At 41.0% G+C, this 27,864-nt stretch overlaps 2 protein-coding genes across 4 annotated transcripts; both read left to right on the top strand.

The window, feature by feature from the left end:
* Positions 1-606: 606 nt before the first annotated feature.
* Positions 607-27,864, top strand: LOC112572755. 3 transcript variants are annotated; one of them, XM_025252621.1, is made up of 5 exons: positions 607-798; positions 25,247-25,370; positions 26,279-26,338; positions 26,860-26,919; positions 27,578-27,864. In XM_025252621.1, the coding sequence occupies exons 2-5, from the start codon at positions 25,292-25,294 to the stop codon at positions 27,646-27,648; spliced, it is 270 nt and encodes an 89-aa protein (XP_025108406.1). In that variant the 5' UTR covers positions 607-798; positions 25,247-25,291; the 3' UTR covers positions 27,649-27,864. The 3 variants fall into 3 exon arrangements, with proteins under 3 accessions (XP_025108406.1, XP_025108404.1, XP_025108405.1); XM_025252619.1 differs by lacking the exon at positions 607-798 and adding an exon at positions 23,635-23,679; XM_025252620.1 differs by lacking the exon at positions 607-798 and adding an exon at positions 23,635-23,679 and having other exon boundaries at positions 27,587-27,864.
* Positions 4,998-7,765, top strand: LOC112572754. Its single transcript, XM_025252618.1, has 4 exons — positions 4,998-5,215; positions 6,114-6,173; positions 6,694-6,753; positions 7,490-7,765. The coding sequence occupies exons 1-4, from the start codon at positions 5,137-5,139 to the stop codon at positions 7,687-7,689; spliced, it is 399 nt and encodes a 132-aa protein (XP_025108403.1). The 5' UTR covers positions 4,998-5,136; the 3' UTR covers positions 7,690-7,765.

The following is a 27,864-nucleotide window of genomic DNA, read 5'->3' on the forward strand; positions in this document are numbered from 1 at the left end:
ATTTGCAGAATTTGTAGCAAGAGAGTTTCTAACATGTCCAAAAAAAAACTACATGGAAAAATACTAGAAAATTCAAAAGTGTAGTGACGACAGTGACTGCTGTAGATGCTGTCTGATCACGTGTCAGTCCTGTACACCGCACCTACAGACTCTCCTCACCTCGCTCATCAGAGTGAGTTCCACCTGCTTTCAGACCTGAGACAGATGCCGGTCATGCTCAGTGCAGACGGTAGCTATAACGTTTTCTTTTATCTTATCTTAAATTTATTCCTCTTCTCGTTGTCTGCACCTCTCTCGGTCCATCCAACCAATGAGGACGACTCTCGACTGATGTTAGAACTCCCTTTGGTACCATGACCCTCAAGGGTCGTTGCCACGATTACAGGGAAAGGTCGTTGCCCTGTATACTAGGCAAGTACACCTGACCTGACAAAACTTTGCTCTAGACAGTTGACCTGTTATCTTTGTACTATTTGGGTGAGCGGGGGAGGCTGTCGTCATAACACACATTTTACAAAGAGTCGCTACTGACCTGTGTTCTTTAAAATGTCAGAAAAGGGAGGAGCTATCGTTTTAACACTTTAAAACTAGGGATGGAGGTATAAATTGCAATTATACAGAGAAATGGTTCTTGCAGAAGGAAAGGTAATGTTAGTAGCAGTACTAGACACTGGGAAGGTCGAGCTTGTACACCATGTTGATGGACAAGGACTTGACTGCCGTCTGTCGGCTTAGTACCCTTCTGTCGGGAGAGTAGCAGCATCAAACACCATCACCAGTGATCTACCTGGTAAACAGGTATTTCGATTGTTGATTGTCTTGGCTAATCTCTCAGTTTGCGCTTTTTCCTGACTTATCCAATCGTTGCTGTTACCTTTGCCGATACCTGTTTAAACTGTTGTAAATGCTTTAATCGTTTACTTTTGTCTAAGCAGCTTCGCTCCATATTTTTTGTGTTAAAATGTACAACTTTAATTATTTGTTCAGAACTCATCACTTTAGTTTTTTTTTTTTCATCTCTTATCTCCCGAGAGCTCCATTTACTCTCATTTATGTTCTTCCGTTAATCAGCAGGTCCTTACATTTGTAGACTGTTTGACTATCATAGGTTACGGCTTCTCATTATGCAAAGTTTGATGCAATATTTTCCAGGTACGAGTGTGTAAGAGTTAAAGTCATTAATCAGTAAGATTTCCTATTTCTCTAAAAACGTTAAAAAGCGGTTTTTAGTAAGAAAAAGGCTTCAAAGATGATCAAATCTCACCTCGGCGGAACTGTGTGTATTGTCGGATTTTGCAGAGGTCGTCAAGAAAATAATGGATGACTTTTTAAAAATAAATATGTAAAAATCACAAAACTCATCCACTTCTGATCGTACGCTGGAGTAAGTACTTCTTTTCAAAACATTTACTTTTGTATTAATACACGAATCTTTATGGTATTTAATTATTCTTCAGCACCGGAGTATTGTTTGCTCCTAACAGTTTGAATTTTTAGTGCTGTGATGCAAAACAATGTAAATAATCAAGAAATGAACTTTTGTAATTGTAATTAGAAGAAAAGTAGCTTAAAGTAATTAGAAAACTGTTTTTGATAAATTATATGATGCAATCAAATTCAATATAGCGGACATGAAAATGTATTTATTCGTTAGAAATCCCCATGATGAGAAGACATTTCTTCCATTGTTAAACGAGATGACGGATGCCATGTAAACCCAGTCACTAACAGCATTCAGCACAGCTGTGTCCGATGGAAATTCGCGCCAGTTTTTTTTTTTTTTTTTCATTTGCTAATATTTTTCACTGTTGAAATCTTTAAACGCTGCACCTTGAAACGAACTTTATTTCTTATTTTTGTTCCTAACTTTTACTTTTGTGACTAGAGCACTTTCTCATGTGACAATTGGTCACTGGGACAAACAATGTTGATCATTGTTATTGAGCTCAACGAAGCCAGTGCTACTGGGTAAGCAAGTTGCAGTTTTCTTTCGCAAGACAGCAGATGTTGGACAAAGATGCTGTCATTCGCCTGGACTAGTTAACACCATTTTGAAGAACATGATATAATAGACTCTTCACGAACATCACACTTCTATCTTCATAGGTGGCAGGAGGCTAACATGCAGTTTATGCTTTGCAGACGATAATGATCTGATTTTAGACATCAACAGCGAATAGCAAGAACTCACGAGTAGACTAGAATTTCAATCACATATGGACTAGAGACTAGTCCTGACAAGATCAGAGTCACGGATCACACCAACAACTACAATAGACATCAACATAGAAGACTCGCAGCTTGAAGAAGTAAACAGCTTTAAGATGACAGTTCCAGGACAACTACCTGCGTCAAGATGGCGACAGCAACACCGGCCATAGTCTAGAGAGAACCTGGCGCAGTCCTAGCATCAGGTTGTGTACAAAGTACAGTCTGTACAAGTCCCTTGTCGTGCCAGTTCGCTGTATGGATGATAAACGTGGACTTTGCTTAATGGTAAGGAGAAAAGATTACTTAAAAAGCCTGTAAAGACTGGCAAGGAACATAAAGCTAATTAATTATAACTAATTACCTTACACGGCTCACGGCTCACCCTTAGGACACCAGCAAGTCCTACTTACAACAGTCACGAGGAGTAAGGTGACCTGACCTTATCGTGTGGCTCTTGTTGCACTCGACTCAGTGACGTAGTCTGTTAGGTGACGGTCCTATCTCTGTTTGTGTGTGTGTGCGTGTGTGTGTGTGTGTGCGTGCGTGTGCGTGTGTGTGTGTGTGTGCGTGTGCGCGCGCATGTACCTCCGCTGTTGCAAATCATCTTCTAAATAACCATCTCAGAAATGAGATCTGTCCTCTTATGTTCACACCTTTCGATATGCATGTGTATATGTTAGATATGTGTATGTGTATTATATATGCGTATATAATCCGTTTTTCAAAACTTATCTCAGAAACGAGGTTCGTCATGCTACACTCTCATCTAGAGGTTTGTCCTGGTGTGTTTTTGTGTGCTGTAAGCAGGTGGACAGGTGGACAGGTATGAGTTAGCTATACCTCCCCACAAAAAAGCATACATAACGTTGTCACATCTTTTGTGACATCACTGTCACGTTCTTTCTTCCATCTACCTTACCCCCGACCCTCCGGTTCATACTGAACCGTTAACCGGATCTCACAGCTGACGCCAGACAAGGAACAAATAATTGAAATGAAGAAAACGAAGCTGTCTTGTCGTGAACTTTGAACATTGATGATTGGTTGAGTGTCATGCTATTAATCTTAATGTCTAGTGCTTTACCGACTGTAATGAGTCGAATATTAACCTGCCACAGTATGCTGTGTTATATGGGTTTGTGATGTGGTGTTATTAACTTGTTGCCATGACAACAGTATCTGAGGAATTGGAGCTCCGCCTAGTGGCTACCTCACTGAACAGACCTCGCTCTCGCAGTCTCGTGTATTACCAATAGGTATATAATATATACGTATATAATACGTTTTTCAAAAATTATCTCAGAAACGAGGTTCATCATGTCCAGGCCTGACGAGAGAGGGGGACAGGGGTCTGGTGTACCCGGGCCCGCGGCTGTCAAGGGGGCCCGGCCTTGGTCAGTGGATTTTTTTTCTTCTTATCCTTTTCCTTTTCTTTTAAAGAAAGATCTCAGGACAGAACACCCAAGCATTACACATGCAGAAGTTGAGTTTCAAGTCTGTAGAATACAATTTCGGGGTACTGGGGCCTGTCGTGAGAAGTGTAGTCAGCAGGTATCATATTCTCGCTGGACAAGCCAAGAGGCGACGGCCGCTGGACACAAGATTTTATCGCGTGTCAACCGCCCAGAAGAACGTTGGTGCCATGAGATTGCTGACTACAGGTGCCACTACGGGGTGGGGGGTGGGGTCTGTGGAGCGGGGTGCTACAAGTCTGATCCTTTAACATCATTTGTCCTCATTTACTAACCACTCGCATGTAAACAACTTCATGTTCAAGTAGTGATGTAGATCCTAGTGCACTTGTCCTACTGTTTGCAGTCTATATTTCGTTACTGAATGAAGTGTAGATACTGAGATTCGAATTGTAAACATACATTATATACTGGGAAAATAACTTACGATTACAAGTACAAGGGGCCCGGAGAGGTCGTCTGTCCCGGGGTACGGGCTGGCTCTCGGCGGCCCTGATCATGTCACACTCCCATCTAGACGTTTGTCATGTTGCGCCCCATGGACAGTATGAGTGTGCTATACCTCCCCACAAAAAAGCATACATAACGTTGTCACATCTTTTGTGACATCACTGTCACCTTCTTTCATCCATCTACCTTACCCCCGACCCTCCGGTTCATACTGAACCGTTAACCGGATCTCACAGCTGACGCCAGACAAGGAACAAATGATTGAAATGAAGAAAACGAAGCTGTCTTGTCGTGAACTTTGAACATTGATGATTGGTTGAGTGTCATGCTAGTAATCTTAATGTCTAGTGCTTTACCTACTGTAATGAGTCGAATATTAACCTGCCACAGTATGCTGTGTTATATGGGTTTGTGATGTGGTGTTATTAACTTGTTGTCATGACAACAGTATCTGAGGAATTGGAGCTCCGCCTAGTGGCTACCTCACTGAACAGACCTCGCTCTCGCAGTCTCGTGTATTACCAATGCCGGGTGTCATACTCACCGTTACAATGCCTGTCGTTTTACAGGCTACAGATGCTTTACCTGAATACAAAATAGTGAAGAAACACAGAAAGTAGCAAAACACCTCATGGGGAAAAGTCTCCGTCCTCTTTGGGAAAGAAACATTTTAATTTGCGTTTTGCAAACTTTTGAAAAGAAATTCATCTAAGGAACTCACTGTAACGGACAACTCAGTTCGTCCCGAGTTCAGAATCAAAGGCACACTATTTTTAAATGATTAGTACCTTCTCTTACACCCAACTGCTACCCCCACACAACGGATTTCCCGTCCACGTGAACACATTTCTAAGAAATGACAGACGTCAGGTCCGACACCAGTGACTAGGAGGCGTGTCCAAGACTACCTATAAAATGAGAGTGATGACTGTGAGTGACCCATTGCATCTTGTTCGTAGGTAAATTGCCTCCTTGCTTCATCTGAACCTGCAGACCAGTCATCATGCGAGTCCTTCTCATCCTTTTGGTCGGCCTGCTCGTCGTGGGGGAGGGGACGTGCTTCCTTAATGATTTGTATAAAGGTAAGTTGATAACACAAAGTGTAATGAGCATACTTCTTCAACGAGAAAGTTTTAGAATGAGGAACCTTAAAAGCTACATGTCTTCTTTACTAGTAATCAAGACAGAAAGAAATAGAAAGCAAATAAAAGCAAAAACATAGTAAAACATTTTGCTAAAAGAAAAGGAATGTTTCTAATTATGTTTGCTTACTTTGGGTCTTGTTGTTGTTGTTTGTTGTTGTGTTGTTGTTGTGTGCATTACGGAGTGGCAGCAACAGGAGAGATTACCTAAATTTTAATAAATGTACAACTACAATTTCAAAGCCACCTAAGAAGTGTTTACTTCAGCTTTACCCAATCATTAGCTGTAAAAAACTTAATTTATAAATCAACTCAAGAAAGTGAAAAGTACAGACGCAAGGCAATCGCTGGTCTCGGAGTGTAACTGTATTCGCAGAAAAGAAAAGAATGTTAAAGAACTTAGTGCAACAGATAGTACAGCAATACCTTTTTAGCAATGTTTTTTCTGAAAAACATACCCAGAAAGCTAAAATCACAGAAAACTATGTCGTTCTGTTCATTGCTAACCCAACTATAAAAACATTAGAATTTTGAATGAAATTTCTTTGATATCAGGAATGATTATTTTTTATCATTTTTATCGTTGAAGATGATAGATTTTCTTCACTAAGCAGACCTGCAGACAGATACTGTCTCTCATCATGCAATATGCAATTTTTCGTGGAGAGGACATGAGCGGTCCTGAGGCCAGTTGTTGTCTGTGGCGAGTGTAGTTGTCCGGTAAACTTTGTGTTCGTACGAGCTTTGCTGAGAGTAGCGCTGAGTGTGGAGGCTGTGTTCTCGAGTTAACATTTATATATGATACACTATTTTGCACTTTTTCTGTTTTTCCTTTCAGAAAGGTCAATGCCGTCTGAGCGTTTTCTCTCAACAGGAGACAGGAAAGCCCGTGCCATCGGTAAGCACTTTTTTTTTAATTGCAATGATACAAATGTTGGATGTCGTACCAATCGAGAGTTCAATACTAGGCAGTCGATGTGGATTAGTTATTATCATTAGTGGTGAAAACAAGTCAATAGAATTTGTCGTGACGAAGTTTTTCTACGATAAATTTTAGACAAAGCCAAATGCGTTTTCTATAGACAAACAAAGTAAATTAAACAAGAAATGCTACTTATGATCTTGCAATTAATCTTAGTTTTAAAAGTTCTAATAAAATAAAAGCTTAATTACTGACTTCTAAAATTTTTCGACATTTAAAAGATTCGCCATGTTGAAATCGGAAACGGAAGTGAAAGCTACGAATGAGAGACTTTCAGTAAAATGAATGTCCGTGGTTAGTAACATTCTTTTACACAGTCTCTACATCTTCATTAACCTTGCCTTTATTATTAGACATTTACATCCACTCTACACAACTTCAGGGAGAGAAAAAAAAGAAAGAAAAAACTAATTTTTTGTTGTTGTTTTTCTTTCAGCTTCGTTATTTACGCCTGGGCGTGCTCTGCCAACAGGAGATATGAAAGCCCCTGTCACCGGTAAGCACTTTGTGTCGTTGTGGGTGACACGTGTATACAAAAACAATTTCAAACAGAAAAAAACAATCAAAAGTAAACAAAGTAAACTGTAATTAGAGAACTATCTGAAGACACAACCTTGCCGCCGATGTCTGACCGGTCGTCTCTTGTGTTTAGCTTCACACAGACATGGCCGCTCGTCTGCTTCCTCACAATGTTGACCTCATACATGACGTCATTCGCACCATATAATTTGACGTCATTCACTTCTTCCAGAACAGTTGCCGCTATAAATAGTATCATTCATACATGTCATACATTAACATACAATTAACATATAAATATTATTTATAATACATGTAATATTAAAAATATAGTGTTGTTGCTATAAATATTATTTATAATACATGCAATATTACCAATATAGTGTTGTTGCTATAAATATTATTAATAATATAAATATTGTTTATACATATATACTATCTATCATACTTTTAAAAGAAAGTATCTAGCAGATATTTGATCTTCAGGAACTTCTAACTAAATGACATTCAACATATTGTCAGTCTAACACTCAGACTGTGGTTAATAAAAAATACATCTAGTTCGTCTCGTTTGCCTGCTTTATTCTTTGTTCATTCATTGATTCGTTCATTCAATTATTCTTGCTTATGCTAATAATTTATAGACAACAGTCTGTGTAAAATTTGTTTTCTAACATTTTTCTAAAATTTTTCTCTTTTTTCGGGAAAGCCAGTTCTGCTTAGTGCATTGCGAAAGGATGGGGGACGTCGTTGGGGGCCCGATTCCAGTGAACTGAGTCGTGGAGATCATCACAATATCAATCAGCTGATTGATGTAATTTTCTTTCCTGCTCTTTTCTTTTTTCTGTTTTTTTTTTTTTTGAAAGCAAGAACGATGTTTAGGAAAATTATAACATTTGTTTCTACAAAGTGAACTGTCTTTTTCCACTATAATACAGCCAAGGATTATTTCAAAATCTCTTGATAATAAAAAGTTAGGATGTTCCCTATCTCTGAGTTTCATTTCATGCGTGTGTGCATGCATGTGCATTATCTATGTCTTTTAAACAGAAAATGAAATCACAGTGCCGTTCCTATAAGGTATTATGATGACCCTACAGGTTAACCCCATTTTACGTTTTTGCAAATTGACAGTTTGTAGAACAGTGCAGTAGACAATTTACAAGACTTCCAGTATAACCTTTCAAAAAAATATTAGGAGACAAAAATATGTATCAAATTTTCGATTTCTACTGTTTTCACCACACAGAAAAAATAACAAATGAAAGATAATTGTGATGAAAATTTCTTTAATAAGTTAACAACATACGGCAGAGAGGCATTCATGATGCGATGTACAAATATTATGTCTGATGGTGCATACAGTTTGACATTATACAACACAAGATGTAGAGGAAATAAGTCAAAATCAACAACAACAACAACAACAACAACAACAACACTCACTGTCAGGGAGGGGGTAGACCCATGTGTATTGTGAGAGAACGCCACCAGACAGGAAGTGTTTTTAATATTTGTGAAATGTTTTAAGTAGATGTGTCTCGTATCACAAAGACAGAAAGACATCTTCATGGTCACTAAATGTATTAAATGAAGACACAAACGTTTTGTCGGCTACAGCGATGTAACGGTCATGTAACAGTAACATAAGAAATCTTCTACAGTAGAATTAAATCAACAAATAGTTTGATGGGGGGTCAGATGTCTGGCAAATGGTTCTGGGAGATGCTCGTCATCCAGACTTCAACTGTGTATGTTTGTTTGTTTTGTTTTTAGGAGTGCTAGTGTTTAGTGAATAATGATTAAGTGAAGTAGGCTGGTAATTTGCTAGTAATCCTCACATAGGATTCAATGTGATCACTTGAAACAGGGAATAAAATAGTAACAAAACATAATGAGATCAACTGCACGCGCACACACACACACACACACAGAACACATCACACACAACACAACACACACACACACAGACAACACAGACAATAGAATCATATCAAAAGTACGTGTACGGAATCTATTATCAGGCTCAGACAATACCCTACATCAGGATGCACAACCTACGGCCCGCGGGCCATATCCGGCCCGACACGGTGCCGTCCGCCCACGAAGCTTCTGCCCACAGTTAAGGAAATCGGCATGTTAGTAATACAGAAAACCTAAGAAAAAAAACAAAAAAAAGGGAAGAAGAAGTATTTATCCCTACGTAGGGGCGTCTCTCAATCTTTCGATGGATTTCATTCTTGATTTTCGTCTTGGGAGGAAACCAGTGTTTGAGAACGAGGGACGCCGCATTCCACAGGGGATTGGTAATCTTTTGATTGATTAATATTTGAATCAGTCGTTAAAGAGATGAAAATACAGACTCCGGCTTTCTAGCAAGGTATAAAAACAATGGGGTTCTGACAGGGAAAGCAATACCGAAACAGCGTTGAATTTCGTAAGTTTCCTGCAGGGGCGTTAGGAACCGGGGGGGGCATCGGGGGCGCGGCCCCCACCGCCCCCAAGAATATACAGGGGGGCAGAATAGCCTTTTGCCCCCCCCCATATTGAGACGATAGGTAGTGAAATAGGTAGTGGTGCATGCCTTAATGGTAATCGAGATGTCAGTACTTCGTACGATCAAGGCTGTGACGCTGCTCTGTTTACAGTAAGCGAATGCCTAACCAGTCGACAGTCTGGATGTCAGTCTACCGTGTTGCAAAGACGGATTTTTGAAGACGCATAAGTCCTTTTTAGCCTGTAAGCGATATCATCCTCTCCAAAACAGAAAGGTCATTTTCTACCTCATCTGCTAGAAGATTGAAAGCCTCGTGGTTTGAGTGTATCCTTGGCTTCATCTCTGCACAACTAATTACAAAGCATATTGTTTTTATTTGCATACAAGCACACATCATCATGCTAGCAGTAAAGGCATTTATTTCGATAGTTTTAACAACTGGAAGAAGCCTTAGAAATTCAACTGCCACCAAATGTCTTCTGCACATCGTGCTGTTGTCGGCAACAAGATGGCTAGAGAATCAGGCATTTCAGTCTATGCTCAGATTTCCACTCAGTATGATCACAACAAAAGCAAAATCTTGCAAGTTTCATGAACGAATTAAAAAGCCTTGTATTTCTGCTTCGTCAGGCACTGCTATTCGCGGTCACGATGATGATGAGGGCAACCTTCATCGGTGTTTGAAGATCTGCTTTAGTGAGCACAAATGGACAGAAGACGGAAGATATTTGTCACCTGAAATAGTGAATGAACACTCTACCCTGCGCTCTGTGCTGGCCACATCAGACCAGCAAAACTGGTTTGCAATCTTAGCAGACGAAACGAGAGATATCTCAAACAGAGAGCAATTAGTAATCTGCATAAGATGGGTAACGGAACAGTACGAAGTAGTGGAGGAACCAGTGGGTCTCTTGCAGCTTGACAATTCTTCAGCAGTAACTATCTTCTCTGCGCTGAAAGACTGCGTGATTCGGCTGAATATCCCAGTCGAAAAGTGCAGAGGTCAAGCGTACGACGGCGCAAGCACGTTTCAATGCCACATTTCTTGGGTTGCAAAGCGATTCAGAGATGAGGTTCCATCAGCCATTTCTGTTCACTGTCTGGCCCACTCAGTGAATCTTGTGCTGCAGGAGACTGCAAAAAGATCAAGATTATTAGAGATGCACTTGATTTTGCCCAGGAAATAATACAGCTTATTACTTTGTCACCGAAGCGTCAGGTGTTGTTTGAGACCATACAAAAAGAAGCAGGAGGGATCTTCGCCAACCATTAAGCCCTCTGCCAACTCGATGGACAGTAAGGACAAGAGCGATGGAGTCGCTAATAAAGAACTATAGAATTTGCAAGAAACACTAGAGGTGGTCTCCGAGGGCAGAGACGAGTATGCTAGAAGGGCTTCTGGTCCCCTGGCGCTGATGCAGCAGTTCTCGACATTTGTGGGCCTATCGCTGGCACGGACTGTGTTTGCTGTAACCGAAGAATTGTCAACAGCACTACAGAAACAGTCAACATCTTGTGAGGACGCTTCTTCTGCAGCTAGTGTGTGCATAAACACATTGCAGAAAATTCGTTGCGATGAATATTTTCTATATTTTTTCAATGATGTTAAAGCCAAGGCAAGCAGACTATGCGATGCACCACGCCTTCCCAGGCAGACAAGTTCCACGACGGATTGACAATGGCTCAGAGGGACATTGGTACACAGATATTGCAGCCTATGATAGACAACAGTACTTTGAAACCCTAGATCACATAGTCGAAAGTATCCAAAGGATTCATCAAGACAGTTTTAACGTGCCGAGACAGATCGAAAAGCTACTTTGTGAGGCAGCACTAGGCAAAAGCACGGAAATTCCTAGAAATATCGCCAGTACCTATAGCTCTGACATTGACTTTACCAGACTGAAGACACAGCTCTCATTTCTGCCAAGTGCCATTACTGTGAACCCAGACAAAACGACAGTTCAGTCAATCGTCAGAGGTATTTCATCGGAATCAGTAGCGTCAGAGACAGTCAGAAAGATGTTAAGCGAGATCGATAAGCTTTTGAAACCGTATCTTACTATCCCAGTTACCACGGCAACTGCAGAACGCAGTTTTTCTGCCTTAAAACGAACAAAGACATACCCATGAGAAGTTCCATGACACAAACGCGCTTGAATAACTGTCTCATTATGCATGTATTTAAAGCAGGGGTCTCAAACTCGCGGCCCGCGGGCCAACTGCGGCCCGCGGAACAAAAGTTTGCGGCCCCCACCTCAATATCAAAGTTTCATGTTAGTGCGGCCCGAGTTTGATACTGTTACATGTATATCTTCTCCTCTCTCGCTCCTTAGTCTGCAACTTCCAGTTTCTGTCAACTGTCCTCTGGATGGTCCGGGCGGGTGGCCATAAATCTTGACCAGTGACACGTGGACCGCCGACTTCAAGCGGACGGCCGTGGGAAAAGTTGGGTGTCTGCCAGTTTCCCTGACTCGGTCAACTTCAAAGGGAGGACTGGAGACACGCCAAGCAGAGGGAGAAACATCTTGGCTTCTGCGTGAGAAAAATCCTCACTTTTCAAACTGCTCGCTGGCGAAAGGAGGTCCGTCTCGAGGAAACGTAAAGTTGTATGTGGTGAAGATAGGCCGTTTGTGTTGGTAGTTCAATGAGGTGTGCGGAACGAAAGTCAGTTTAAGTTTGCCATTGCACAACAGTGAGCCCGCAAAGACCTTTACGCACAGCTCCAAACATGTCTTTTTCAAAGCCTGCAGTTAAGAGAAAGGTTGGTGATGAGCACAGACAATTTCAGGAAAAGTGGGAAGAGCAATATTTCTTTGTTGAGCACAGAGGCAGCCCAACGTGTCTTATTTGCACAGAGAAAGTTGCAGTGCACAAAGAATACAATGACATGCTGAGGAGTATGCAAAATACCAGGGAGATGAGAGAGTCAACCGGGTTGCTAATCTTAAAACATATCTACTGAGGCAACAAAATTTCTTTAAGAAAGCAACCAAAGAGAATGACGCAGCAGTCGAAGCTAGCTACGTGGTTAGTGAGATGATTGCTAAAGCAGGAAAGCCATTCAAAGAAGGTGAATTTATAAAAATGTGCATATTACAGGCTGCAAGTATTGTCTGTCCAGAAAAGAAAGGTCAGTTTAGCAACATCAGCCTTTCTGCCAACACCGTAGCAGAGCGCATTTCTGACCTGTCAAGTGACATTTATGATCAACTGTGTGAGAAAGCAAAATGTTTCAGTGTATACTCAGTCGCTCTTGATGAGACCACAGACATCACCGACACTGCCCAACTCGCAGTCTTTGTCCGCGGTGTTGATGACACTTTTGAAGTCATAGAGGAGTTGCTCTCAGTGATTCCAATGCATGGCCAGACCACCGCTCAGGAGATATTTCACCAGCTGTGTGATGCCATTGAGAATGCCGGTTTGCCTTGGAGGAGGTTTGTTGGAATAACAACTGATGGAGCGCCATCAATGACAGGGAGGAAAAATGGACTGGTGGCACTTGTTCAAAAAAAAACTGGAAGAGGAAGGTGTGGAGGAGGCCATTGCTCTGCACTGCATTATTCATCAGCAGGCCCTTTGCAGCAAATGCCTGATGTTTGACAATGTGATGTCTAAGCACAGAAGGTTTCGTGCTTTTTTTTTTAGAGGAAATGGAGTCAGAATATGGGGATGTGCTCTACTTCACCGAGGTACGTTGGCTCAGCAGGGGAAACATATTGAAGAGATTTTTTGAGTTGAGAGCCGAAGTGAAAGCCTTCATGGAGGAAGATGGGGTTGCTGTTCCTGGGCTAAGTGATCCAAAATGGCTCATGGACTTAGTTTTTTTGGTTGATATGACACATGAGCTTAACTTACTGAACAAGAAGCTACAAGGTCAGGGGCAACTTGTCAGTGCTGCCTATGACAACGTGAGAGCATTCTCTACAAAACTTATGTTATGGAAAGCCCAGCTTTCTCAGACAAACCTTTGCCATTTCCCAGCATGCAAGGCACTCATTGATGCAGGCACACCGTTCAGCGGTGAAGAGTATGTGGATGTCATTTTGAAGCTACAGGAGGAATTCGATCACAGATTTGCAGACTTCAAGACGCACAGAACCACATTTCAAATTTTTGCGGACCCCTTCTCCTTTGATGTGCAAGATGCTCCTCCTGTGCTTCAAATGGAGCTCATTGACCTGCAGTGCAACTCTGAACTCAAAGCCAAGTTCAGGGAGGTGAGTGGAAAAGCAGACAAGCTCGGGCAATTTTTGAGAGAATTGCCCCCTAGCTTCCCTGAGCTTTCCCGAATGTTCAAGCGGACCATGTGTCTTTTTGGAAGCACATACTTGTGTGAAAAGCTCTTCTCTACCTTGAACTTCAATAAGTCCAAGTACAGATCCAGACTTACTGATGAGCATCTTCAAGCCGTACTGAGGGTCTCAACTGCTTCCTCCCTTAAGCCAAATGTGGCTCGGCTATGCGAGAGTAAGCGCTGCCAGATCTCTAGCAGCAAGAAGTAGGCAGAAGAAGCCATGTTCAAAACAGTTTATGTTCAATGTTCCATTCATGTTGAGAAAGTTAAATGTTAAAGAAATGCTAATACAGACATTTGAATCTGAATAATAATAATTACATTTCTCTGGTCAGCAACTATATTTTCTTCAGTCTTCTATATCTGCTGTATTATTATTATATTTTCATTTTCAATTTATTTATTTATTACTCATTGATTTATTTTTTCTTATAAATTTGTTAATTTATTTTTATTTTTTAATAAGATGATAAGATGAAAATAAGACATTTGATGACATTGGAATGTTTTTGTAAGAGCTTTTCTTGTGGAAAGCCTGATGCGGCCCAGCCTCATCCAGACTCTGCCTCCAGTGGCCCCCGGGTAAATTGAGTTTGAGACCCCTGGTTTAAAGAGAGGGTTGATCTGCTTAATCTGGACGAGATTGCAATGGAGTTCATTAATAGAAATCACCGAAGACGCAGTTTTTTTGGCACACTGACTTGCCAACCTTGATTAATATGATTTATATGATTTATATGATTATAACGTTTATCACATTTCTTGTGAATGCGTTAGCCGGGGAGTCATTCTTTAATTTGTTTTTTCTTATTTAATGTTGCTTTGCCTTTTAACAATAAAGCAGCGTGTTGTGATGCTACCACTGTGTACGTGCGTGCAGTACCCCCCCATCCTTTTTTACGTAATGTGCGAGTGTTCACTGTCAGCAGGGAGTTTGCCCCCCAACGCCGAACATCTTCCTACGCCACTGTCCTGTGAAAAACAGGACGAATCGCCTTGGGGTACCTCGATTAAAATGTATTTTCAGACAATTTCTAACTTTTATTTAAACAAAACAACTTCAAATATCCCACTATTTACTACATAATTAATGGTTAATACAACTTGCTTCTAATAAAAATGGTATCTGTTCTATGTTTTTTCTTTTTTGTATTTTTGCGGTGAAGTGGCCCGCGACACGGCTGTCCGAAATGGATATGGCCCGCAGGCCGAAAAAGGTTGGGCATCACTGCCCTACATAATTATCATTGTCATTCACTCCTGAATAGTCAATTATATTCAATAAAAGTTACATTAGTGGACGACAAGAAATTTTCTTAGTTTTCAATTGTTGATTAGGAAAGTCCGAAACTATTTTCTCCGTAACAATAATCAGATAAGTATTATACCTGTGCACTCCTTGCCCCTTCCTCCTACATAACAACTCTGAGTGTAAGTCAGTGATTAGCAATTCAAATCGATGCTTTTTTTCTGCCAGTCACGTGACACTCGTATTCTACCACGTAAAACGCAAACCTTGACAGGCCACGCCTCATTTTGTGATTGGTCTGTGTCAGGAGTCATTGCAGGATCCCATTACACGCATGATGGAGCATCTAGCGCCCTGTGTCTTCCTCTCTACCATGTCTTCCAAAACTATTCTGAGGTCTCTGAGGTCATGTGGATATCTGGGGCAGAATACAAGGTCAGCAACCACCCGTCTAACAACCTTGACCCTTCATGCGCCGTGTGTCGTGCTGCACGTGCCGCTACCATCATGGTGCCTGCCACCAGCTCCTGCTACACCGGGTGGACGCTGGAATATACGGGTATCCTAATGGCTGGACTTTATGCACACAAAGTAGCGACCGAGTTCATCTGCGCGGACTCTGCGTTGGAGTGGTTAGCCGGTACAAGTCACAGCAAAGAGAGAGGGAAGATGTTGTATTCTGTCCTGTCATCTTGTAGACCGGCTCTCTGTCCTCCCTACATTGAGGGCGAGGTGCTGAGCTGTGTGGTTTGCTCAAAATAATCGTACGATAAGGAAAGACAAAGTTTTCTGATAAAACGTTTAGTCGAACAGTCAGGCGCATTTCTGTGTCTCATAAGTTTGTATTTATCTCATCTTCGGCGATTTTCCTGAATTAGATGACAGCAGTCGTCTGTCCTCAGACTGAGGTAGAGTATGGCGAGACTGTGGTCGGCTGACCGTTTCTTCTAAATACACACATATATATATTTATGTTTCCTGTAAGTGCATTAAATAGGAGGCTGTCAATCAAACGAAAGGTGGTTACACGTAGGTTAGCCACTAACCTCATAGGTCTTAGCCGGCTTAAAATCAAGGGACACTCTTCGCCTCCTCAGTTTTTTAAATTCTCGGCCTTTGACCTCTCTTCCAGACATTAGTTAAAAGAAATTAAGCTTCTGACAACAGTGTTATCAAACATGTGTAAATCCATACTCTACATCACTTTGTATATTGGTCAAGTGACTAAATGTAAACTTTGTCAAGTGACTAAATACAAACCTCACTGCTAACGCAGCAGGCAGCACGAACATTTCCGTCGCCACTTCTGGCATAATGTAACATGTGAACATCACTTAGGATGTCGCATACTATCAACTGTAAACATTACTATTTCGACAAATGAGCTCCTCGTTCAACTCTGAGAACTTATTTTTCGATAGATGTTTAATAATCAGGGTTAATTGTCCCTGAAAACAGTTTTGTGGTGATCACCTGTGTGTTTGTGTGTGTGAACTTATTACTTGAACATGTGTGCATAAGACAGCTTTGGTATTTGTGTTAGTTGGTGCTCGGTATCAGGGTTGGCTTTTGTTGGGGGAAAGCAGCCAGAGGATACGCTCGGTTGGTCAGCAAGTGGGTTGGGTTGTTCGCGCATGCGTAGTGTTAGAACTTGTCGGGAGATGCACAGCAGTGTCCTTGGCACAAATAAACGGGTGCAGAGGTGTAGGGGTAGGGGGAGAAATCCGCCATAAGATCTCTAAGATGTTACCACGACAAAGCACCCTGTCCTGTATCTGGCACACCAGGGGAAGGATAGAATGTCGTAGTTATGCAATGAATTGCTGTCAAGGCAACTGAACCAAGTCTGTATGGTGACAATGTTGAAGATCGGGTGAAACGTGGTTACTGAAGCGTGTTTCTGGGTAGGAGGACGAAAAGTTCATTTCGCGGGCAGGTTACTGGACAAACATTTTGTGTGATTGGTCGCTGGGTGGTGGGGATCAGAAACTGTGTATAGGATTGTTTACACGGGCCACGACCTTCATCTGGCTTCCAGAAATGAGAGCAAATCTGAGTCAAACTACATAGGCTACAGTGAAAAATAACACAAAATGGGGAACAACCATTGCTGTTATGAAACCTGTCAGAGTGATTCCAGGTATAAAGATCGAACTCGCATGCCAAGTGTGGATTGTATACGGTTTCCTCAGCCGAAAGTTGGTTATTGAAGTGTAGAATATGGTTACAAGCGTGTGGCCGACCGAGTACCGAAGATGGTGCATTTATTGTCGATATGGTAAATAGGACAATTTTTTATTTACAATAAAATCAGCAAGAAAATGCTTGTTTCCATTTAGCCCTTGCCCTTTACAGGGAAAAAAATTAAGTAAATAAAGTAATTAAGTATTGTAGAATAATTTGTAGTAAACATCAAGGAAGGTGGATATATACTTTTTAAAAATATGCAATTTGACAAATCTGAAATTCTCTACTTAAGACTCATTTCGTCGTGGAGGGTCACAAATGCGCGCTTGTCACACAAGATGAGTTTTGTGTTTTGAGCCGTTACGAGGCTTCTACTGAACATGACTAATTTGAATATTATTTAAATGTTCTTTACTTTGGGGCGGGGAAGGGACACGGGGATCTTGGGAGAATGGATAGGGTGAGGAAGGGTAGGTCTGGGAGGAGAGTGGTGACTGTGAGTTTGTTACTGTTGGTAATGCCCTCCTCCTGTTATGGTATTCCTTGCTTTATGGTCCGAGTCCACATGTACCGGACTGGTTGCCACATCCCCTACATGTTACTGTTCCTATATTCTGGCCACCATTTAGTTTTCCTACTGTGTATCCTTCATAGTGTAGCATACTTTCACTTCTATCTTGTTCTTGCTCTGTGGCCATAATGGTAAAAGTTTCTTGATATACGAGAGTTGTAATTGTTAAATGAAAACCATACCTTGACTATTATTTTATATGTTGACATCATATTCATTGACTCGAGTTTTTATTTCTTGGCTCTATATATATAAAACTCCGCCTGGAAACCACTCGGGTAACCTTCCAGTCCCAAGCCCGGATGAAGGAGGAGGGTTAGGCGTGGGGCTAGCAGCCCCAGCAGTCCCACACTGACAAAGACTAAAACACTACAGAAACCACAAACATACCAACTGTACAGCTGGAGCCTGGACGGGAAGATTCCTGTTTGGATGAGCTTATGACGCGTGCTGGGGAAAGCCCTCGGGAAGCCAGCTCACTGACCCATCTTCTCACGGCCAAGGCAAAAATCAGGATAGGGACCTGGAACATCACAGCCCTATACGAGAGACGAAAAGCAGCTCAGGTATCACAGGAAATTAAGAATTATAACATCAAGTTCCTTGGGACAAAGTGGAATGGCAGCGGTCAGACCAGACTTTCGTCAGACTGTCATCTACTCCGGACATGAAGACCCTCACCATGACCACGCACAAGGAGTAGCTGTACTGATGACACCAGAGGCTGCAAGATCACTAATAGCATGGGAACCAGTGTCCCCACAACTCATGTCAACCAGGTTCAACTCCAAAGGGAGAACGATCACGATCACCCAGTGCTATGCACCTACCAACGCAGCTACAGAAGAGGAAAAAGAAGACTATTACAATTCGCTATAAGCACTGGTTGTTCGTACTTCAAAACGAGACCTAAAGATCATAATGGGCGACATGAATGCCAAAGCTGGAAATGACAACACAGACAAAGGACACATAATGGGAAAGCACGGTGTGGGCAACTGCAATGAAAATGATGAGCTGCTCACAGACTTGTTCAATGACCTTGTAGTCGGAGGAACAGTTTTTCCACACAAAACCATCCACAAGACCACCTGGACTTCACCAGATGGACACACAGAAAACCAGATCGATCACATCACCATCAATCGCCAGTTTAGAAGCAGTCTGCTTAATGTCAGAGTCAAGCGAGGCGCAGATGTAGCCACAGACCACCACCTGCTTGTGACAACCATGAAGATTAAGCTGAAGTCCTTCCACGACACATCAGACAGACCGCACCACAAGTTCAACGTGCAGTTTCTTAGAGAGCACAGAAAGCAAGAAGAGTTCAACTGCGAAGTTAAAAACAGGTTTGCGACACAGAAAGGACTCCTGCAAGAAACAGTGGCCAACCACTGGACAGGAGTACAAGAGACCTAGAAGACTGCCTGCACACACGTTCTGGGAAAAAACAGAAAACAGCACAAGGAGGGGCTGACTCTAAAGACCTGGCAAAAGGTAGAGAAAAGGAAAGGGCTGAAGCAGAAGATCATCCAATGTCGAGACCAGCAAGAAAAAGAAGAGCTCAGAGCAAAATACTGGGAGATAAACACAGAAGTAAAGAAGAGCGCAAGGGACGACAAGAGACAGTTCGCACACAGTATGGCAGAAGAGGCAGAACAAGCAGCTGGGCAAAATAACACAAGGAGTCTATACGAAATTACAAGAATTCTGTCAGGAAAGAAAAACACCAATGCGTTCAGACCAATACAGAATAAGAATGGCAGCGTCATCACCGGGGATGCAGAAGATCACGATGGGTGGAACATTTCGATGAAATACTTAACCCGCCAACACCAATAACCACTTTGGACATTGCCCCAGCTGCCGAACACCCTACCCTACTCCTTCATCCAGGCTTGGGGCCGGCAGGATACCCACTGGGATATCTCGTTCTGAAGGCACATGTCTAATGTCGATGTAAACCATCTTACAGAGCACGTATGCACCTTTTCTCTACAGCTTTCTTTTTTCATGTATGGGCGTGTTAAAGAATCTTCTAGTAACGACAAGGTTTCCATAGCTCTTCTATCACACATCTAGCTCTGCCAAGAGAGAAATGGCAAAGGTCAGACAAACTGAATGTGTCAAAATATGAACACACGCCTAAAACTAAACTGAAGCCTAAAGTCTAAGAACAGTGGAACAGTGGAACAGTGGAACAGTGGAACAGTGATCAAGCAAACTTTCTCACACGCCACGACTGGTACTTGCCAAGTCATCTGTGGCTTTCCAGGAGCAGACAGAAACAACTGCAAGAAAAAGTCAGCAACATCAGCAAAGGTGTCTCCCTGTCCTAACCCTAACCTCCTTACTACTTTTATCTCATTTTCCTGTACATCCTATTGCAAAAAAAAAAGGACTTGTTCCAAACCATTCTGTATTTGTAAAGATCTGCCAATGTACAGCCCCCTGAGTATTTTCAATATATTTTAATTACTGCTCTTGACAGCTTGCCAGACCAATCGTTACCAAGGAAAATAATAAACCGAGAGTTGAGAGCTCGGTTGAAAAAGATGGCGTAAACTAGACACAGTTACACACACGGCATGGACTGAAATAATCGTCGAGTATATGTTCAGTCAACAAACAATTAAATGAAAACAATCTAGTCCTAAAGCTCAGAACCCTCTGGAAGGCGTTTAAAAAATACAGTGCTTACAATAAACTGATTAAAAAAAAGTTTCCGAGTAAAACATCACACAGAAATTACAATTTCAAGAGGTAAACAATATATATACGAGACATTGAAACTGTAATTGGTGTACCTTTGTAATATGTAGAAAGAAATTATTGAGCACATGTTTGGACAATTTAGAGTTCCAAGAAGTGTGCAGAACGCCACGAATAAACTCCCTTCTTAAAGCTGCTGAATGTCAAAAATGTAATGTAGATCATTTTATACTAAGTGATATGTATATAATTTGCCCACAACATATTTGGGATCACTGTCCTGAATAGCATTACAATCTAGAAATTAGAAAATAAACAGCCAGCAATATTATTGACAGCTGAGCAGAAGATACACATTTGGAAATTTGTGTAGATCATTACATTCATTGCAAATTATGTCAGAATAAAATATTGTTATATTCTACTACACGCAGTGTAACGACTAACAGGACAACTGTCTTACCTGAGTGTAACATTTATTTTGAAAGTGTAATCGGACCCCTACAGTGAGTTAGTCGTAGTAAGGACACAGGTAATTCAAATGACTGTAAAGCAGACCTAAACGTCCAAACCGTTACAACAAAAGTAGAAAGTTCTTGCTCCATATGATAAAGATGGGAATGAATGATAGATGATAAGAACATCAAGCCAAATGCCAACGCCGCAATAATGTGTCAATAATGTGCTGTTGCATGTTGAGAAGGTTGATGAAAAAACATTCCCTCGCCTTACGTCTGCACGGGGGATGAATTGGTACAAAAAGTCAGAAAGTCGAGTAGGACAAGGACATGATGAGGCAACCTAAAATGTGAATGTGAACTTGACACATGTTGTATACCAAACGTGTATCAGGGCATCGAAGGCTCATACTTCCACAGGGAAATTAGGCGACGATGATGCAACCATTAAGCAAAACACAAGATAGACAGCCGGAGGTCAAGAGCATCCGTCTCCGGTGTCGACATCAGTCACTCACAGACAGTGACTGCTGTAGATGCTGTCTGATCACGTGTCAGTCCTGTACACCTACAGACTCTCCTCACCTCGCTCATCAGAGTGAGTTCCACCTGCTTTCAGACCTGAGACAGATGCCGGTCATGCTCAGTGCAGACGGTAGCTAGAACGTTTTCTTTTTTCTTTTCTTAAATTTATTCCTCTTCTCGTTGTCTGCACCTCTCTCGGTCCATCCAACCAATGAGGACGACTGTCGGCGGATGTTAGAACTCCCTTTGCTACCATGAGCTTCAAGGGTCGTCGCCACGATTACAGGGAAAGGTCTTTGCCCTGTATACTAGGCAAGTACACCTGACCTGACAAAACTTTGCTCTAGACAGTTGACCTGTTATCTTTTGTACTATTTGGGTGAGCGGGGGAGGCTGTCGTCATAACAAACATTTTACAAAGAGTCACTACTGACCTGTGTTATTTCAAAGGTCACAAGAGGGAGGAGCTATCTTTGTAACACTTTCAAACTAGGGATGGAGGTATAAATTGCAATTATACAGAGAAATGGTTCTTGCAGAAGGAAAGGTAATGTTAGTAGCAGTACTAGACACTGGGAAGGTCGAGCTTGTACACCATGTTGATGGACAAGGACTTGACTGCCGTCTGTCGGCTTAGTACCCTTCTGTCAGGAGAGTAGCAGCATCAAACACCATCACCAGGGATCTACCTGGTCAACAGGTATTTCGATTGTTGATTGTCTTGGCTAATCTCTCAGTTTGCGCTTTTTCCTGACTTATCCAATCGTTGCTGTTACCTTTGCCGATACCTGTTTAAACTGTTGTAAATGCTTTAATCGTTTACTTTTGTTTAAGCAGCTTCGCTCCATATTTTTTGTGTTAAAATGTACAACTTTAATTATTTGTTCAGAACTCATCACTTTAGTTTTTTTTTTCATCTCTTATTTCCCGAGAGCTCCATTTACTCTCATTTAGGTTCTTCCGTTAATCAGCAGGTCCTTACATTTGTAGACTGTTTGACTATCATAGGTTACGGCTTCTCATTATGCAAAGTTTGTTGATGTACGTATGCAATATTTTCCAGATACGAGTTTGTAAGAGTTAAAGTCATTAATCAGTAAGATTTCCTATTTCTCTAAAAACGTTAAAAAGCGGTTTTTAGTAAGAAAAAGGCTTCAAAGATGATCAAATCTCACCTCGGCGGAACTTTGTGTATTTTCGGATTTTGCGGAAGTCGTCAAGAAAATAATTAATGTCTTTTTAAAAATAAATATGTAAAAATCACAAAACTCATCTACTTCTGATCGTACGATGGAGTAAGTACTTCTTTTCAAAACATTTACTTTTGTATTAATACACGAATCTTTATGGTATTTAATTATTCTTCAGCACCGGAGTATTGTTTGCTCCTACAGTTTGAATTTTTAGTGCTGTGATGCAAAACAATGTAAATAATCAAGAAATGAACTTTTGTAATTGTAATTAGAAGAAAAGTAGCTTAAAGTAATTAAAAACTGTTTTTGATAAATTATAAGATGCAATCAAATTCAATATAGCGGACATGAAAATGTATTTATTCGTTAGAAATCCCCATGATGAGAAGACATTTCTTCCATTGTTAAACGAGATGACGGATGCCATGTAAACCCAGTCACTAACAGCATTCAGCACAGCTGTGTCCGATGGAAATTCGCGCCCGTTTTTTTTTTTTTTTTTTTCATTCGCTAATATTTTTCACTGTTGAAATCTTTAAACGCTGCACCTTGAAACGAACTTTATTTCTTATTTTTGTTCCTAACTTTTACTTTTGTGACTAGAGCACTTTCTCATGTGACAATTGGTCACTGGGACAAACAATGTTGATCATTGTTATTGAGCTCAACGAAGCCAGTGCTACTGGGTAAGCAAGTTGCAGTTTTCTTTCGCAAGACAGCAGACGTTGGTCAAAGATGCTGTCTGTCGCCTGGACTAGTTAACACCATTTTGAAGAACATGATATGATAGACTCTTCACGAACATCACACTTCTATCTTCATAGGTGGCAGGAGGCTAACATGCAGTTTATGCTTTGCAGACGATAATGATCTGATTTTAGAAATAAACAGCGAATTGCAAGAACTCACGAGTAGACTAGAATTTCAATCACATATGGACTAGAGACTAGTCCTGACAACATCAGAGTCACGGATCACACCAGCAACAATAGACATCAACATAGAAGACTCGCAGCTTGAAGAAGTAAACAGCTTTAAGATGACAGTTCCAGGACAACTACCTGCGTCAAGATGGCGACAGCCACACCGGCCATAGTCTAGAGAGAACCTGGCGCAGTCCTAGCATCAGGTTGTCTACAAAGTACAGTCTGTACAAGTCCCTTGTCGTGCCAGTTCGCTGTATGGATGATAAACGTGGACTTTGCATAATGGTACGGAGAAAAGAATACTCAAAAAGCCTGTGAAGGCTGGCAACGAACATAAAGCTAATTAATTATAACTAATTACCTTACACGGCTCACGGCTCACCCTTAGGACACCAGCAAGTCCTACTTACAACAGTCACGAGGAGTAAGGTGACCTGACCTTATCGTGTGGCTCTTGTTGCACTCGACTCAGTAACGTAGTCTGTTAGGTGACGGTCCTATCTCTGTTTGTGTGTGTGTGTGTTTGTGTGTGTGTGCGTGTGTGTGTGTGTGTGCGCGCGCATGTACCTCTGCTGTTGCAAACCATCTTCTAAATAACAGTCTCAGAAATGAGATTTGTCCTCTTATGTTCACACCTTCCGATATGTATGTGTATATATTAGATATGTGTATGTGTATTTTATATACGTATATAATGCGTTTTTCAAAAATTATCTCAGAAACGAGGTTCATCACACCCGTAAAGCGGTCCGGTGGCGCAACGGCTAGCGCCTGTCACCAATACAGTGAAGGTCGGCTGCACAGAGTTCATTTCTCGTCTCGGGCACGTTGTTCTTTCTCTGCACGTGGCATCTGTTTACAGGGCTGGCTGCTTGCCGTGATATAGCCTCAGTTGCTGACACGGCGTAAAACACCAATTCCCCCCCCCCGCCCCAACTTCCGCTGTTTGTGTGTTTGTGTGTGCGGTAAGCAGGTGGACAGGTGGACAGGTATGAGTATGCTATACCTCCCCACAAAAAAGCTTACATAACGTTGTCACATCTTTTGTGACATCACTGTCACCTTCTTTCATCCATCTACCTTACCCCCGACCCTCCGGTTCATACTGAACCGTTAACCGGATCTCACAGCTGACGCCAGACAAGGAACAAATGATTGAAATGAAGAAAACGAAGCTGTCTTGTCGTGAACTTTGAACATCGATGATTGGTTGAGTGTCATGCTATTAATCTTAATGTCTAGTGCTTTACCGACTGTAATGAGTCGAATATTAACCTGCCACAGTATGCTGTGTTATATGGGTTTGTGGTGTGGTGTTATTAACTTGTTGCCATGACAACAGTATCTGGGAAATTGGAGCTCCGCCTAGTGGCTACCTCACTGAACAGACCTCGCTCTCGCAGTCTCGTGTATTACCAATGCCGGGTGTCATACTCACCGTTACAATGCCTGTCGTTTTACAGGCTACAGATGCTTTACCTGAATACAAAATAGTGAAAGAAACACAGAAGTAGCAAAACACCTCATGGGAAAAGTCTCCGTCCTCTTTGGGAAAGAAACATTTTAATTTGCGTTTTGCAAACTTTTGAAAAGAAATTCATCTAAGGAACTCACTGTAACGGACAACTCAGTTCGTCCCGAGTTCAGAATCAAAGGCACACTATTTTTAAATGATTAGTACCTTCTCTTACACCCAACTTCTACCCCCACACAACGGATTTCCCGTCCACGTGAACACATTTCTAAGAAATGACAGACGTCAGGTCCGACACGAGGGACTAGGAGGCGTGTCCAAGACTACCTATAAAATGAGAGTGATGACTGTGAGTGACCCATTGCATCTTGTTCGTAGGTAAATTGCCTCCTGGCTTCATCTGAACCTGCAGACCCAGTCATCATGCGAGTCCTTCTCATCCTTTTGGTCGGCCTGCTCGTCGTGGGGGAGGGGACGTGCTTCCTTAATGATTTGTATAAAGGTAAGTTGATAACACAAAGTGTAATGAGCATACTTCTTCAACGAGAAAGTTTTAGAATGAGGAACCTTAAAAGCTACATGTCTTCTTTACTAGTAATCAAAGACAGAAAGAAATAGAAAGCAAATAAAAGCAAAAGAACATAGTAAACATTTTGCTAAAGAGAAAAGGAATGTTTCTAATTATGTTTGCTTACTTTGGGTCTTGTTGTTGTTGTTGTTGTTGTTGTTGTTGTTGTTGTTGTGTGCATTACGGAGTGGCAGGCAACAGGAGAGATTACCTAAATTTTAATAAATGTACAAACCACAATTTCAAAGCCACCTAAGAAGTGTTTACTTCAGCTTTACCCAATCATTAGCTGTAAAACTTAATTTATAAATCAACTCAAGAAAGTGAAAAGTACAGACGCAAGGCAATCGCTGGTCTCGGAGTGTAACTGTATTCGCAGAAAAGAAAAGAATGTTAAAGAACTTAGTGCAACAGATAGTATAGCAATACCTTTTTAGCAATGTTTTTTTCTGAAACATACCCAGAAAGCTAAAATCACAGAAAACTATGTCGTTCTGTTCATTGCTAAACCAACTATAAAAACATTAGAATTTTGAATGAAATTTCTTTGATATCAGGAATGATTATTTTTTATCATTTTTATCGTTGAAGATGATAGATTTTCTTCACTAAGCAGACCTGCAGACAGATACTGTCTCTCATCATGCAATATGCAATTTTTCGTGGAGAGGACATGAGCGGTCCTGAGGCCAGTTGTTGTCTGTGGCGAGTGTAGTTGTCCGGTAAACTTTGTGTTCGTACGAGCTTTGCTGAGAGTAGCGCTGAGTGTGGGAGGCTGTGTTCTCGAGTTAACATTTTATATATGATACACTATTTTGCACTTTTTCTGTTTTTCCTTTCAGAAAGGTCAATGCCGTCTGAGCGTTTTCTCTCAACAGGAGACAGGAAAGCCCGTGCCATCGGTAAGCACTTTTTTTTTAATTGCAATGATACAAATTGTTGGATGTCGTACCAATCGAGAGTTCAATACTAGGCAGTCATGTGGATTAGTTATTATCATTAGTGGTGAAAACAAGTCAATAGAATTTGTCGTGACGAAGTTTTTCTACGATAAATTTTAGACAAAGCCAAATGCGTTTTCTATAGACAAACAAAGTAAATTAAACAAGAAATGCTACTTATGATCTTGCAATTAATCTTAGTTTTAAAAGTTCTAATAAAATAAAAGCTTAATTACTGACTTCTAAAATTTTTCGACATTTAAAAGATTCGCCATGTTGAAATCGGAAACGGAAGTGAAAGCTACGAATGAGAGACTTTCAGTAAAATGAATGTCCGTGGTTAGTAACATTCTTTTACACAGTCTCTACATCTTCATTAACCTTGCCTTTATTATTAGACATTTACATCCACTCTACACAACTCTCAGGGAGAGAAAAAAAGAAAGAAAAAACTAATTTTTGTTGTTGTTTTTTTCTTTCAGCTTCGTTATTTACGCCTGGGCGTGCTCTCCCAACAGGAGATAGGAAAGCCCCTGTCACCGGTAAGCACTTTGTGTCGTTGTGGGTGACACGTGTATACAAACAATTTCAAACAGAAAAACAATCAAAAGTAAACAAAGTAAACTGTAATTAGAGAACTATCTGAAGACACAACCTTGCCGCCGATGTCTGACCGGTCGTCTCTTGTGTTTAGCTTCACACAGACATGGCCGCTCGTCTGCTACCTCACAATGTTGACCTCATACATGACGTCATTCGCACCATATAATTTGACGTCATTCACTTCTTCCAGAACAGTTGCCGCTATAAATAGTATCATTCATACATGTCATACATTAACATACAATTAACATATAAATATTATTTATAATACATGTAATATTAAAAATATAGTGTTGTTGCTATAAATATTGTTTATACATATATACTATCTATCATACTTTTAAAAGAAAGTATCTAGCAGATATTTGATCTTCAGGAACTTTTAACTAAATGACATTCAACATATTGTCAGTCTAACACTCAGACTGTGGTTAATAAAAAATACTTCTAGTTCGTCTCGTTTGCCTGCTTTATTCTTTGTTCATTCATTCATTCGTTCATTCAATTATTCTTGCTTATTGCTAATAATTTTATAGACAACAGTCTGTGGAAAATTTTGTTTTCTAACATTTTTTCTAAAATTTTTCTCTTTTTCAGGAAAGCCAGTTCTGCTTAGTGCATTGCGAAAGGATGGGGGACGTCGTTGGGGCCCGATTCCAGTGAACTGAGTCGTGGAGATCATCACAATATCAATCAGCTGATTGATGTAATTTCCTTTCCTGCTCCTTTTCTTTTTTCTTGTTTTTTTTTTTTTTGAAAAGCAAGAACGATGTTTAGGAAAATTATAACATTTGTTTCTACAAAGTGAACTGTCTTTTTCCACTATAATACAGCCAAGGATTATTTCAAAATCTCTTGATAATAAAAAGTTAGGATGTTCCCTA

Source organism: Pomacea canaliculata, linkage group LG9, assembly GCF_003073045.1.
Source record: "Pomacea canaliculata isolate SZHN2017 linkage group LG9, ASM307304v1, whole genome shotgun sequence".
Lineage (NCBI taxonomy): Eukaryota > Metazoa > Mollusca > Gastropoda > Architaenioglossa > Ampullariidae > Pomacea > Pomacea canaliculata.